The sequence below is a fragment of the Mesoplodon bidens genome (genome assembly GCF_964165515.1).
Source record: "Mesoplodon bidens genome assembly, chromosome: 8".
NCBI lineage: Eukaryota > Metazoa > Chordata > Mammalia > Artiodactyla > Ziphiidae > Mesoplodon > Mesoplodon bidens.
The window spans coordinates 21,040,068-21,054,954 of NC_138165.1; the positions used below are offsets into that span (position 1 = coordinate 21,040,068).

The following is a 14,887-nucleotide window of genomic DNA, read 5'->3' on the forward strand; positions in this document are numbered from 1 at the left end:
CACTTACTCGATTTGAATGCTATGACATGCTATAACATAAGATGACAAAGCCTGGGAAAGTTCTGCTTGGCTCAGAAGCCAAACTGATCATATAAAAAGTAAGAAAGACTCAAATAAAAGTAACTCTGTGGCCTTCATTAAAAATTTTTTCTTTTCACAATGCAGGAAGAACACATGTGGGGAAAAAATGTTGTAATAACGTCTCTTTCTTCTGATGTTTTACTTTCTTAGAAAAACCAAGCCCACCTGAAAAACTTGGAGTAACAAGTGTATCCAAAGATAGTGTTTCCCTGGCCTGGTTGAAGCCAGAACATGATGGTGGAAGCAGAATTGTACATTATGTCATTGAAGCACTAGAAAAAGGACAGGAAAATTGGGTGAGATGTGCAGTGGTAAAGTCAACCCATCATGTCATTTCTGGTCTGAGGGAGAATTCTGAATACTTTTTCCGGGTGTTTGCTGAAAATCAAGCTGGTCTGAGTGACCCAAGAGAGCTTCTGCTTCCTGTCCTTGTAAAGGAGCAGCTAGGTATGTCAAATTTTATGCAGAAGCAAAATTTGAACTTATTTGCATTGACTTAATTTGCAATAAAACGTTTTTCACCTTCACCTTACATACTCTTATTTTTCAGAACCACCTGAAATTGACATGAAGAACTTCCCAAGTCATACCGTCTATGTTAGATCTGGTTCAAACCTTAAAGTTGATATTCCAATTTCTGGAAAACCACTGCCCAAAGTGACATTATCGAGAGATGGTGTCCCGCTGAAAGCAACCATGAGATTTAACACTGAAATTACTGCTGAGAACCTGACCATCAATCTCAAAGAAAGCATTGCTGCTGATGCTGGAAGATATGAGATCACTGCTGCCAACTCCAGTGGAACAACCAAAGCTTTCATTAACATCATCATACTGGACAGGCCTGGTCCCGCAACTGGCCCTGTTGTGATTAGTGATGTAACTGAAGCGAGCGTGACTCTCAAATGGGAGCCACCTAAGTATGATGGTGGAAGTCAGGTTACCAATTACATTGTACTCAAGAGAGAGACAAGTACTGCAGTATGGACTGAAGTGTCTGCGACAGTTGCAAGAACCATGATTAAAGTCATGAAACTGACCACAGGAGAAGAATACCAATTCCGCATCAAGGCAGAAAACCGCTTTGGCATCAGTGATCACATAGATTCGGCTTGTGTGGTTGTCAAACTACCATACAGTAAGTTGTCAAACTTTCCAGAGATCCCAGGTTTCCATATACATAAATGTTTTAAATGTCTGTATTAACCTGTGGGATTCCTCTCTTTTGTAGCAACACCTGGACCGCCATCTACACCATGGGTCACTAATGTCACTCGAGAAAGTATCACCGTGGGCTGGCATGAACCAGTGTCCAGCGGAGGCAGTGCAGTTATAGGCTATCACCTGGAAATGAAAGACAGAAACACTATCTTATGGCAGAAAGCCAACAGAATGGTCATCCGCACCACTCACTTCACAGTCACAACCATCAGTGCTGGACTTGTCTATGAATTCAGGGTGTATGCAGAAAATGCTGCTGGTATTGGAAAACCCAGCCATCCTTCAGAACCAGTCCTAGCCATTGATGCCTGCGGTATGTATTTGTCGTAAGGAGGACAGTTCTCACTACTTAAAAATGCAAACCTTCTTTCTGCAAAGCAAAATAATGTTGAAATAAGTGCCACTAATCTGCTTCCTGTCATTACCACAGAACCCCCGAGAAATGTCCGTATCACTGATGTTTCAAAGAACTCTGTCAACCTTTCATGGCAACAACCAGCTTTTGATGGAGGAAGCAAGATTACAGGCTACATGGTTGAGAGACGAGACCTTCCAGATGGCAGATGGGCCAAGGCCAGCTTCACCAATGTTACCGAGACTCAACTCACTGTCTCTGGCTTGACTCAGAATTCCCAGTATGAATTCCGTGTCTTCGCTAGAAATGCTGTCGGTTCCATCAGCAATCCATCCGGGGTTGCAGGCCCCATTACATGCGTCGATTCCTATGGTAAAAGCAGTTTTAGCAGTTTGAATCCCGACAGCAGTTTAACTCAGTAGTTTGTCTTACTTTTGTGGTCCTAATCTGTAGGATAACTTTTACTATGTACATTGTTAGAGTTTTAGAAGAAATTATGAGTTAGCTGTGAGTCTTAGGAAAATTCCATAACCCCTCCAGGCCTCTTGACTTAACTGTAAAACATGAGATTTGGACTACAGGATACCTAAAGGGCTTTCTGACTTCAACCTTCTACGGTGCTTTGATTCCATGAGTTGGTGTTTTCACTCTTCTATTTAAAATTTTCAGCATCAATAATTAAAACCATGGTTGAATGCCCAGAGAATATTCCTCTGAAATAAGTGAAAGACTAAACAGAGGCATTAATGATGATAATATGAGCAGCCGCTAACATTTACTGGGTACTTTCCATGAATTCTCTCCCCTAGTTCTAATAGCCTTAAGATAAGCCCATTTTACAGAAGAGAAACTGAGGTTTAGAGCACTTATATAACTTCCCCAACATCAAGCAGCTCATTAATGATAGGGTGGGTATTCAGACAGACTCCAGAATTCTCTCTACATGGCTGTCAGTCCAAAATACACATACTTGACCATTCTGGAAAGTAAGTGGCACATGCAACTCAACAGTGCTTTGAAAATTAAAATTTCATGAGAGTTAGGTACCCTGTGACACTTTTTCTAAAAGTCCCCATTTTCAAGGAGGAGTCTCTATGGTATCTGGGCAAAAGTATCCACTCCCATCCTCATGCTGAGAATCCCAGGGCTTCTCGTTATGAACCAGGCTTTGTAGACACTGAGTCAGTATTTGTGAGACTGTGAAGCAAGTCAAATTAATTGTGTTTCTCAAAAATTTTAAGCAGCCTGGCAGAAAATCAGTCCAGGGAAGTTTACAGCTCTGTGAGTAGATCATTCAGAATTCAAGGGTCTGATGTGAAATGCCCCCACTTGGATACCAGTGAACTGGGAAGGGAAAATAAAAAGAATCAGAGGTAGTCAGAGGAAGGAGAACTAGAATAAAAGAAAACATATAATTCAGCTTCTGCAATGATGCTCCACTGCCATATCCCACTGCATCACTGGAATAAAACACCTGATAGATGTTAAAATACATTTCAAGGGCATTTAAGTCCCTGTGAAATTAGTGCAGTGTCACTGGGGTACAGAGCTTACTCACAATCTTTCTTCCCCATCTGTGACAAAAGAGTGGCTTGTAAAATTAAATGTAAAAGATAAATAGTATTAGAACTACTTCGTGTGTATTATTTAATAAAGGCCAATGAGCTTACTTTGAAGTTGTTGCAATTATTTATTCCATCCTTGTGATTTTCTAAATATTTCTCATCCGTTTTTCTCGCAGGTGGACCCGTAATTGATTTGCCTCTAGAATATACAGAAGTTGTCAAATACAGAGCAGGTACATCTGTGAAGCTCAGAGCTGGCATTTCTGGCAAACCTGAGCCTACAATTGAGTGGTATAAAGATGATAAAGAGTTACAAACCAGTGCACTGGTGTGTGTCGAAAATACCACTGACCTTGCAGCTATACTCATCAAAGATACAACTCGCCTTAACAGTGGAAGCTATGAATTAAAACTAAGGAATGCCATAGGCTCAGCCTCAGCCACCATCAGAGTGCAGATCCTTGGTAGGTGGTGAATACGGACCCACATCATATTTTGTTTGCCTAAAACTTAATAATTTTAAATTAGAAGCCTTTTAAAATTTACTAATCTACCATTTTGTTTTTTCATTCACAGACAAACCAGGACCTCCAGGTGGACCAATTGAATTTAAGACCGTCACTGCTACAAAGATAACTCTTCTCTGGCAGCCTCCAGCGGATGATGGCGGTGCAAAAATCACTCACTACATTGTGGAAAAGCGTGAGACAAGCCGCGTCGCATGGTCTATGGTGTCTGAAAATTTGGAAGAGTGCATCATTACGACCACCAAAATTATCAAAGGAAATGAATACATCTTCCGGGTTCGCGCTGTGAACAAATACGGAATTGGTGATGCACTGGAATCTCATCCAGTGGTAGCAAGGAATGCATTTGGTGAGACATGATTTCATTAGAAAACTAAAATCAAATAAAATGAAAATTTAAAAATAAATATAGGGGCTTCCCTGGTGGCGCAGTGGTTGAGAATCCGCCTGCCGATGCAAGGGACACGGGTTCGTGCCCCGGTCTGGGAAGATCCCACATGCCGTGGAGCGGCTGGGCCCGTGAGCAGTGGCCGCTGAGCCTGCGCGTCCGGAGCCTGTGCTCCACAACGGGAGAGGCCACAGCAGTGAGAGGCCCGCGTACCGCAAAATAAATGAATAAATGAATAAATGAATGAATGAATGAATAAATAAATAAATAAATAAAAACTGGGAATTCCCTGGTGGTCCAGTGGTTAGGACTTGGCACTTTCACTGCCGAGACACGGGTTCGATCCCCGGCTGCAGAACTAAGATCCCTCAAGCCGTGCAACGCGGCCAATACATACATACATACATACATACATACATACATACATACATACATACTATTCTGCTAGTTTATGAATATGTTTTCAGAGCTTGATTGACTTTTATTTTCTTGTTCATCATATCGCTTCTCATTATCATCCTTTTCACCAGGTAGAAAGTATAATAAATGAAACTAATATTCTTAGATAGGATTTGAAGATTAAAAGGTAGAATTTATCAGTAATGTTGATCCTTTGAACTCATTTTCCTCTTCCTTTCTAAACAGTCACACCTGGGCCTCCGAGCGTGCCAGAGGTGACCAAGATAACCAAGAATTCGATGACTGTTGTCTGGAACAGGCCAGTTGCAGATGGTGGTAGTGACATAAGCGGCTATTTCCTTGAGAAACGAGACAAGAAGAGTCTGGGATGGTTTAAAGTCCTAAAGGAGACGATCCGTGACACCAGACAGAAAGTGACAGGACTCACGGAACACAGTGACTATCAATACCGAGTTTGTGCTATAAATGCTGCTGGACAGGGTCCATTTTCTGAACCATCTGACTTCTACAAAGCTGCTGATCCTATTGGTAAGTGTGGTGTCTTCACCTATGTCTTCTTTCATGTCACCAAACTGTACATGATTATGTAATTACGGTATTGTGATTGGCCATGCCAGATCCTCCAGGCCCACCGGCTAAGATAAGAATTGAAGATACAACTAAATCATCCATCACTCTTGGCTGGAGTAAACCCATCTACGATGGGGGCAGTGCTGTTACTGGATATGTTGTTGGCATGAGACAAGGAGAGGAAGAGGAATGGACTGTTGTCTCTACAAAAGGAGAGGTCAGAACTACAGAGTATGTGGTATCTAACCTGAAACCTGGAGTCAATTACTACTTCCAGGTATCCGCTGTAAACTGTGCCGGACAAGGGGAACCTATAGAAATGACTGAACCCGTACAGGCCAAAGATATACTTGGTACGTACCTACTGGTATGATTGTGTTTTTATTTTTTTAATAGAGGAAATCACTCATTTCCTTGCTTTAAAATTCATTGTATATGCCCATTTTATGTCTACAGAGGAACCAGAGATTGACCTAGATGTGGCTCTCAGGACCTCCATTATAGCTAAAGCTGGTGAAGACGTACAAGTGTTGATTCCCTTCAAAGGCAGACCTCCACCTACTGTCACATGGAGAAAAGATGAGAAGAATCTTGGCAGTGATGCCAGATACAGCATTCAAAACACTGATTCATCTTCATTACTCATTATTCCTCAAGTCACTCGCAATGATACGGGCAAATATATTCTCACAATAGAAAATGGCGTTGGTCAGCCAAAGTCTTCAACTGTGAGCGTTAAAGTGCTTGATACACCAGCTGCCTGCCAGAAACTACAGATTAAACATGTTTCTCGAGGCACAGTCACATTGCTCTGGGAGTCTCCTCTCATTGACGGAGGATCTCCCATAATTAATTACATCATTGAGAAGAAAGATGCCACCAAGAGAACATGGTCTTCAGTGTCACACAAGTGTTCTAGCACATCTTTTAAGGTAACAGATTTGTCAGAGAAAACTCCATTCTTCTTCAGAGTTCTTGCAGAAAATGAAATTGGAATCGGGGAACCCTGTGAAACTACAAAGCCAGTGAAGGCTGCCGAAGTACCAGCTCCTATACGCGATCTCTCAGTGAAAGACTCAACAAAAACATCTGTTACCCTGAGCTGGACCAAGCCTGACTTTGATGGTGGTAGTGTCATCACAGATTATACTGTGGAAAGGAAAGGTAAAGACGAACAAACATGGTCACATGCTGGCATAAGTAAGACATGTGAAATTGAGGTTAGCCAACTCAAGGAACATTCAGTCCTGGAATTCAGAGTGTCTGCCAGAAATGAGAAAGGACTGAGTGATGGTGTCACTATTGGGCCAATTACAGTGAAAGAACTTGTAATTCCACCGCAAGTTGACCTGTCAGAAATCCCTGGGGCACAAGTCACTGTGAGAATTGGGCATAATGTGCACCTCGAGTTACCTTATAAAGGAAAACCCAAACCATCTATCAGTTGGCTGAAAGACGGTTTGCCATTGAAAGAAAGCGAACATGTTCGTTTGAGTAAAACTGAAAACAAACTTACTTTGAGTATTAAGAATGCAAAGAAGGAGAATGGAGGGAAATACACCATTATTCTCGATAACGCAGTTTGCCGAAACTCATTTCCCATTACAATCATCACACTCGGCCCACCATCAAAGCCCAAAGGGCCCATTCGATTTGATGAAATCAAGGCTGACAGTGTCATCATATCATGGGATGTGCCCGATGATGATGGAGGAGGAGAAATTACCTGTTACAGCATTGAGAAGCGAGAAGCTTCACAAACTAATTGGAAGATGGTGTGTTCCAGTGTTGCCCGGACAACCTTCAAAGTTCCTAATCTAGTCAAAGATGCTGAATACCAGTTTAGAGTTAGGGCAGAAAACAGATATGGAGTCAGCCAGCCACTTGACTCAAACATCATTGTGGCAAAACACCAGTTCAGGATTCCTGGCCCCCCAGGAAAGCCAGTTACATACAATGTGACTTCTGATGGCATGTCCCTAACTTGGGATGCTCCAGTTTATGATGGTGGTTCAGAAGTTACTGGATACCATGTTGAAAAGAAAGAAAGAAATAGCATCCTGTGGCAAAGAATTAACACATCACCAATATCTGGAAGAGAACATAGAGCTACTGGACTAATGGAAGGCCTGGATTACCAGTTCCGTGTATACGCTGAAAATTCTGCCGGCCTAAGCTCACCTAGTGACCCAAGCAAATTTACCTTAGCTGTTTCCCCAGTAGGTAAGTGACTGAGGATTATTCAAATATACTTAATTCCACAACTGAATGTGTTAGTGACAACTCAAACACTGCTTTTGTTCCATGTATCACCTTCTCACATATTTCCTTGTCACTAGAGAGCTGGTCAAGTAAAGCAAGGGGGATGATTTTAAATCAGTCTAAAAGAGCAATTTAAAATTCTTTTTGTTAAAGACTCTGATACAAAAAAAATTACAATTAATGGCTAAAATGAGTTTGGGGGATTTATTTATTTTCCTTCCACTGAAGATTAAGAGTTGATTACAGAAATAATGATGCCTTTAACTTGCATCTAATTTTTAGACCCACCTGGCACCCCTGACTACATTGATGTCACCCGGGAAACCATCACTCTGAAATGGAACCCACCACTGCGTGATGGAGGCAGTAAGATTGTGGCCTACAACATCGAGAAACGGCAAGGGAGCGATCACTGGACCAGATGCAACTTTAGTGATGTCAGCGAATGCCAGTACACGGCAACAGGACTTAGTCCTGGGGATCGATATGAGTTCAGAATACTTGCAAGAAACGCTGTTGGAACCATAAGCCCGCCCTCACAGTCTTCTGGCGTTATTATGACAAGGGATGAAAATGGTAAGCATTTACAACCAATTTCCAATGTAACTAAGAACATTCACATTTTAAAATATATATACATATTATATATATATATATATATATATATATATATATATATATATATATATATATATATATATATATATATACACACACATATATATTGGGCCCCTGGTCTATAAAAATGGGAAGAGAAACAACGTTTCATACAGATTACCAAAGGTTGTTAGGTGGATGAATTAGATTTTCTACCTTTCAGATGAAGAGGAGAAAAAAATGTAATTAACATCAATTCTTTTTACCACGTCTATTATTTCATTTCCATATAAATAGCAGGCAAGTGGGAATGAGTTTTTAGCTTTGTGATTTCAGTCATTTATAATAAATAAGGAAAAAAAGGTCCCAAGAATAACTGTCCCTCTCGACTGAAGTTACCAAAATTCAACACAGGTCCAACAGCACAATTATCACCTTGCCTGAGTGCAGCTGATGGCCCGGCACAGGAACTTGTTTGAATATGCAGCAGTATTAGGAAGTAAATGATCCGTAAATGTTTCATTTCTCTTTTTGCAAGTGGAAATGCAAGATTAATAACATGCCAGATATAACAAAGGCGATAACCTAATAATATGCAAATGTTTAACCCCACACTCTAAATTCTCAACTATCAATCCTACTTTCAAAATAGCCTTTGGTATAAGCATTACTCTTTCAGGCTTTATGATATGGTGCTAATGAAAAACATGCTTATTTAAGTCTTTATTAAGCCAAACTAATGCATATTATCTCTTTCTTTTATAGTTGCACCGATTGTAGAGTTTGGCCCTGAGTACTTTGAGGGTGTCACTATTAAGTCTGGAGGGAGCCTTAGAATTAAAGCTTTGGTGCAAGGACGACCAGTACCTCGAGTAACTTGGTTCAAAGATGGGGAAGAAATTGAGAAGGGGATGAATATGGAAATAACTGATGTCCTTGGATCCACCAGCCTCTTTGTCAGAGATGCTACTCGGGACCATCGTGGTGTATACAGAGTGGAAGCCAAAAATGCATCTGGCTCCACAAAAGCAGAAATTACAGTGAAAGTACAAGGTACTCCTAAAATAGCTTCTTAATCTTACAATGTACAGGACTTGGATTAAAGACATGCCTGATTGCACTTTAATGGACAAGGAGAAAGAAACTAACTCTGGAACCTTTTTCTTATAGATACACCAGGAAAACCAGTTGGGCCAATAAGATTCACCAGTATAACTGGCGAGAAGATGACCTTGTGGTGGGATGCTCCACTCAATGACGGCTGTGCTCCCGTATCGCACTACATCATTGAAAAACGGGAAACCAGCAGACTTGCTTGGGCGCTAATTGAGGATAATTGTGAAGCCCTCAGCTATACCGCCACTAAACTAATAACTGGCAATGAATACCAATTCCGTATTTCTGCCGTCAACAAGTTTGGTGTTGGCAGGCCACTGGATTCTGACCCAGTGGTTGCTCAAATACAGTACAGTAAGCAACCATTTTTACTAAGTGGGACTATGTCATAAGGTTAACTTCCAAGCAAATGTGTCTAATTGGTTTATTTCTTTCTTTGTTTTCATTTTACAGCTACTCCTGATTCCCCTGGCACTCCAGAACCTAGTAATGTAACAGGCAATAGCATTACCCTGACATGGGCAAGGCCAGAATCAGATGGTGGCAGTGAAATTCAACAGTACATCCTTGAAAGGAGAGAAAAGAAAAGCATGCGATGGGTGAAAGTGATCAGCAAACGACCAGTCTCTGAGACAAGATTCAAAGTCACCGGTCTGACAGAGGGCAATGAATATGAATTCCGTGTCATGGCTGAAAATGCTGCAGGAGTAGGACCTGCAAGTGGTATCTCAAGACTAATCAAATGTAGAGAGCCAGTCAGCCCACCAAGTGCTCCCACTGTGGTCAAAGTGACAGACACATCAAAGACAACTGTGAGCTTAGAATGGTCTAAGCCAGTGTTTGACGGAGGGATGGAGATAATTGGGTATATTATTGAAATGTGCAAAGCTGACTTAGGAGACTGGCACAAGGTGAATGCAGAAGGATGTGTGAAAACGAGATATACGGTTACTGATCTACAAGCAGGTGCAGAATACAAATTCCGGGTTAGTGCTGTCAATGGTGCTGGAAAAGGAGACAGCTGTGAACTGACCGGCACCATTAAAGCAGTTGACCGATTATCAGCTCCTGAGTTAGACATCGATGCCAACTTCAAGCAGACTCATATTGTGAGAGCTGGGGCCAGTATTCGCCTCTTCATTGCCTATCAGGGTAGACCGACTCCAACAGCTGTGTGGAGCAAACCTGACTCTAACCTTAGCATTCGGGCTGATATCCATACAACAGACTCCTTCAGCACCCTCACCGTGGAAAACTGCAACCGAAACGACGCAGGGAAATATACCCTTACTGTGGAAAACAACAGCGGTAGTAAGTCAATCACATTCACCGTAAAGGTGCTAGACTCTCCAGGCCCACCTGGCCCAATTACCTTCAAGGATGTGACCCGGGGATCTGTTACATTGATGTGGGATGCCCCTCTCCTTGATGGGGGTGCCCGAATCCATCACTACGTGGTAGAGAAACGAGAAGCCAGTCGCCGTAGTTGGCAAGTGGTCAGTGAAAAATGCACTCGTCAGATCCTCAAGGTCAACGACCTGGTAGAAGGCGTTCCATACTATTTCCGTGTTTCTGCAGAAAATGAGTACGGTGTTGGTGAACCCTATGAAATGCCAGAACCAATGGTAGCCACAGAACAGCCTGCTCCACCGAAGAGACTTGATGTCATTGACACAAGCAAATCCTCTGCAGTCTTAGCTTGGCTTAAACCTGACCATGATGGAGGCAGCCGAATCTCTGACTACCTGCTCGAAATGAGACAAAAGGGATCTGACTTCTGGGTTGAAGCTGGTCACACCAAACAGCTGACTTTCACGGTGGAGCACCTCACTGAGAACACTGAATATGAATTCCGCGTGAAGGCCAAGAATGATGCTGGCTACAGTGAACCCAGGGAAGCCTTCTCTTCTGTCATCATCAAGGAGCCTCAAATTGAGCCCACAGCTGATCTCACTGGAATTACCAATCAGCTCATAACTTGCAAAGCAGGCAGCCCGTTTACCATTGACGTGCCAATCAGTGGTCGTCCCACCCCCAAAGTAACATGGAAGCTGGAAGAAATGAGACTTAAGGAGACAGACCGAGTGAGTATCACAACAACAAAAGACAGAACCACCCTGTCTATAAAGGACAGCATGAGAGGTGACTCTGGAAGGTACTTCTTGACCCTGGAAAATACAGCTGGTGTTAAAACATTTACCATCACAGTTGTGGTCATCGGAAGGCCAGGTCCAGTAACTGGTCCCATTGAAGTCTCATCTGTCTCAGCTGAATCATGCATCCTATCATGGGCTGAACCTAAAGATGATGGAGGCACCGATATTACTAATTACATAGTTGAAAAGCGTGAGTCAGGTACAACAGCTTGGCAGCTTGTCAATTCCAGCGTCAAGCGCACTCAGATTAAAGTCACTCATCTCACAAAATACATGGAATATTCTTTCCGTGTCAGTTCAGAGAACAGATTTGGTGTCAGCAAGCCTCTGGAATCAGCACCAGTCGTTGCTGAGCATCCATTTGGTAAGAAAAATAAAAATCATATTTCCAAGTCTCTATTATTAAATATTCCCCCTGAATTTTATAAAACTGTATTCATATTTGATACCTTTGCTTATATTTAGTCCCACCAAGTGCACCTACCAGACCTGAGGTCTACCACGTGTCTGCCAATGCCATGTCTATTCGCTGGGAAGAACCCTATCATGATGGTGGCAGTAAAGTCATCGGCTACTGGGTTGAGAAGAAAGAACGAAACACCATTCTTTGGGTGAAAGAAAACAAAGTGCCATGCTTAGAGTGCAACTACAAAGTGACCAGTTTGGTAGAAGGACTGGAATATCAGTTCAGAACGTATGCACTCAATGCCGCGGGCGTTAGCAAAGCCAGTGAAGCATCAAGACCTATGATGGCTCAAAACCCAGTTGGTAGGTATCAGAATTTAAGGGTACATTTGTTTATCGTCATCGTCACCATCACCGTCATCATTATTGGTACTAGCAAAATTCAGAGTTGCATTTAACCTTATTTTTGCATCCCTTCCAGATGCACCAGGAAGACCAGAGGTGACAGATGTCACCAGATCAACGGTGTCACTGATTTGGTCTGCCCCAGTGTATGATGGAGGCAGCAAGGTTGTAGGCTACATCATAGAGCGTAAGCCAGTCAGTGAAGTTGGAGATGGTCGCTGGCTCAAGTGCAACTACACCATCGTATCCGACAATTTCTTCACCATTACTGCTCTCAGTGAAGGAGACACTTATGAATTCCGTGTGTTGGCCAAGAATGCAGCAGGCGTAATTAGCAAAGGATCAGAATCTACAGGCCCCATCACTTGCCGAGATGAATACGGTAAAGAATAGTCAATGCTCTCCTTTTAAGTTATCACAATTTCTGTAACAATAAACTATCATATATTCATTCACATCTATTTTGCCTATGACAGCTCCACCCAAAGCCGAACTCGATGCCAGATTACAGGGTGATCTGGTTACCATCAGAGCAGGCTCGGATCTTGTTCTTGATGCTGCAGTTGGTGGCAAACCTGAACCCAAAATTATCTGGACCAAAGGGGACAAGGAACTAGATCTCTGTGAAAAAGTCTCTCTGCAGTACACTGGCAAACGAGCAACTGCTGTGATCAAGTTCTGTGACAGAAGTGACAGTGGAAGATACACTTTAACGGTGAAGAATGCCAGTGGGACCAAGGCCGTGTCTGTCGTGGTCAAAGTGCTCGGTAAGTATGTCAAATGATCCTTGATTTTCATAGCTTTCTCAAGCGTGGGCAGAAAGAAACACCTTCCTCATTGCTCATCCTTACACCTGTTTCAGATTCCCCGGGCCCATGTGGAAAGCTCACCGTCAGCAGAGTAACAGAGGAGAAGTGCACTTTAGCCTGGAGCCTTCCTCAGGAAGATGGAGGTGCAGAAATAACTCACTACATCGTGGAAAGACGTGAGACTAGCAGACTCAACTGGGTGACTGTGGAAGGCGAATGCCCAACCCTATCCTATGTGGTTACCAGACTCATCAAGAACAACGAATACATATTCCGAGTGCGGGCAGTAAACAAATATGGCCCTGGTGTGCCTGTTGAATCAGAGCCCATTGTCGCCAGAAACTCCTTCAGTGAGTATTAACACTCAAACAGTTCAGCAGTTGAAATGTAATGGGATCGGGGAGAAGGGAGGAGAGTCATAGCAGTGGTGATTTTGTGTGATTCTGATCATCCTTTTTATTTTCATAAAAATATAAACAGCTATTCCATCACAACCTGGCATACCTGAAGAAGTTGGGGCTGGCAAAGAGCATATCATCATTCAGTGGACAAAACCTGAATCTGACGGTGGCAACGAGATCAGCAACTATCTAGTAGACAAACGTGAGAAGAAGAGCTTGCGCTGGACACGTGTGAACAAAGACTATGTGGTGTATGATACCAGGCTGAAGGTGACTGGCCTGATGGAAGGTTGTGATTACCAGTTCCGGGTGACCGCAGTAAATGCTGCTGGTAACAGTGAACCCAGCGAAGCTTCCAACTTTATCTCTTGCAGAGAACCATCATGTGAGTTCCAAGAATCATACATAACCCTAATGCCCACCAAAACCACATTACAAGTAATTTTCCAACATGCCTTTTCCAATAACTTGTAGAATTTGTGAATGGTCTAGAAAGGCATATGCTTATTAGAAGGATCTTAAATACAGCCTAAGACAGAAAACATTTCAACTACTACTTCTCTCAATAAGTTAGCAGTTACATTGCTAAAAACTGTTGCAGTATTTTTCCAATCTGTGAAAAAAATAAACTATTCTACTACCAATATGAAAGGGATGTATTTTGCAAATCTTCCTAAGAATGGAGAGAATTTTGTTGTAATGATAATAACTACTGAAAAGAAAAAAAGACAACATCTCTTTTAAGAGGCTTAGCAGAACATAAAGCTTCTTGTATTTTAGTGAGCACCTAACAAAGTAATTGTCACAAGAGCTTCAGAAATAAGTGGCAAATCCTTGTACAAAGTTTAAGCCCAAGAACTAAAAGGAATAAATCACTTGGATTGAATTGAGGGAGTAGAAGAAACTTATTCCTGTACTTATTAGCAATGTAGAGGTGACAAGTGATATTAACCCTGTTGAAAGCTGAGCAACTAAAGAACAGTCCCTGAGAATGGGTACTGTTAGCAATGAGCTTAGCAGGACACAGCATAGCTAGCCAAAGTGGCCAGAAAGAAACATCTACCTTTCTAAAGAAGTTTAACTCTTAAAACAATAATAATAGTAATAATAGAGCATACAGTGCTATCCTGCAATATCAGAAGAGCCTAGTTACAGAGTATCTTGGTGAGTGTGGACAAAGAACAATAATGCCTCAGTGAGTCTTGAAAACCAAAAATACAAATCTCAAGCTTCCTTATTTGTGTAATACCTGCGTGCTTATTTTAAAATTTCATAGATACCCCTGGACCACCTTCTGCTCCGAGAGTTGTAGATACCACCAAACACAGCATCAGTTTAGCCTGGACCAAGCCCATGTATGACGGTGGCACTGACATCACAGGATATGTTCTTGAAATGCAAGAGGAGGACACTGATCAGTGGTACCGAGTGCATACCAACACCACAATAAGAAATAATGAATTCACTGTGACAGACCTTAAAATGGGCCAGAAATACTCCTTCAGAGTTGCTGCTGTGAACGTGAAGGGCATGAGTGAATACAGCGAGTCAACTGCTGAAATTGAGCCCATGGAAAGACTAGGTATTTATAATGTAAGGCTTTAGGTGA

The 14,887-nt window shown here is 42.2% G+C and overlaps 1 protein-coding gene across 1 annotated transcript in view; it reads left to right on the plus strand.

The window, feature by feature from the left end:
• LOC308621301 (titin) overlaps nt 1-14,887 on the plus strand; it is a 299,757-nt gene that overhangs the window by 267,040 nt on the left and 17,830 nt on the right. Inside the window, exons 289-307 of the mRNA XM_081241746.1 lie at nt 232-528; nt 632-1,219; nt 1,313-1,615; nt 1,733-2,029; nt 3,399-3,686; nt 3,799-4,098; nt 4,783-5,085; nt 5,175-5,480; nt 5,584-7,350; nt 7,672-7,965; nt 8,752-9,039; nt 9,157-9,456; nt 9,556-11,622; nt 11,724-12,026; nt 12,145-12,450; nt 12,545-12,835; nt 12,931-13,227; nt 13,358-13,663; nt 14,555-14,860. Of these exons, the coding sequence (XP_081097872.1) occupies nt 232-528; nt 632-1,219; nt 1,313-1,615; nt 1,733-2,029; nt 3,399-3,686; nt 3,799-4,098; nt 4,783-5,085; nt 5,175-5,480; nt 5,584-7,350; nt 7,672-7,965; nt 8,752-9,039; nt 9,157-9,456; nt 9,556-11,622; nt 11,724-12,026; nt 12,145-12,450; nt 12,545-12,835; nt 12,931-13,227; nt 13,358-13,663; nt 14,555-14,860 (9,207 nt within the window). The remainder of the gene's footprint in view (nt 1-231; nt 529-631; nt 1,220-1,312; nt 1,616-1,732; nt 2,030-3,398; nt 3,687-3,798; nt 4,099-4,782; nt 5,086-5,174; nt 5,481-5,583; nt 7,351-7,671; nt 7,966-8,751; nt 9,040-9,156; nt 9,457-9,555; nt 11,623-11,723; nt 12,027-12,144; nt 12,451-12,544; nt 12,836-12,930; nt 13,228-13,357; nt 13,664-14,554; nt 14,861-14,887) is intronic.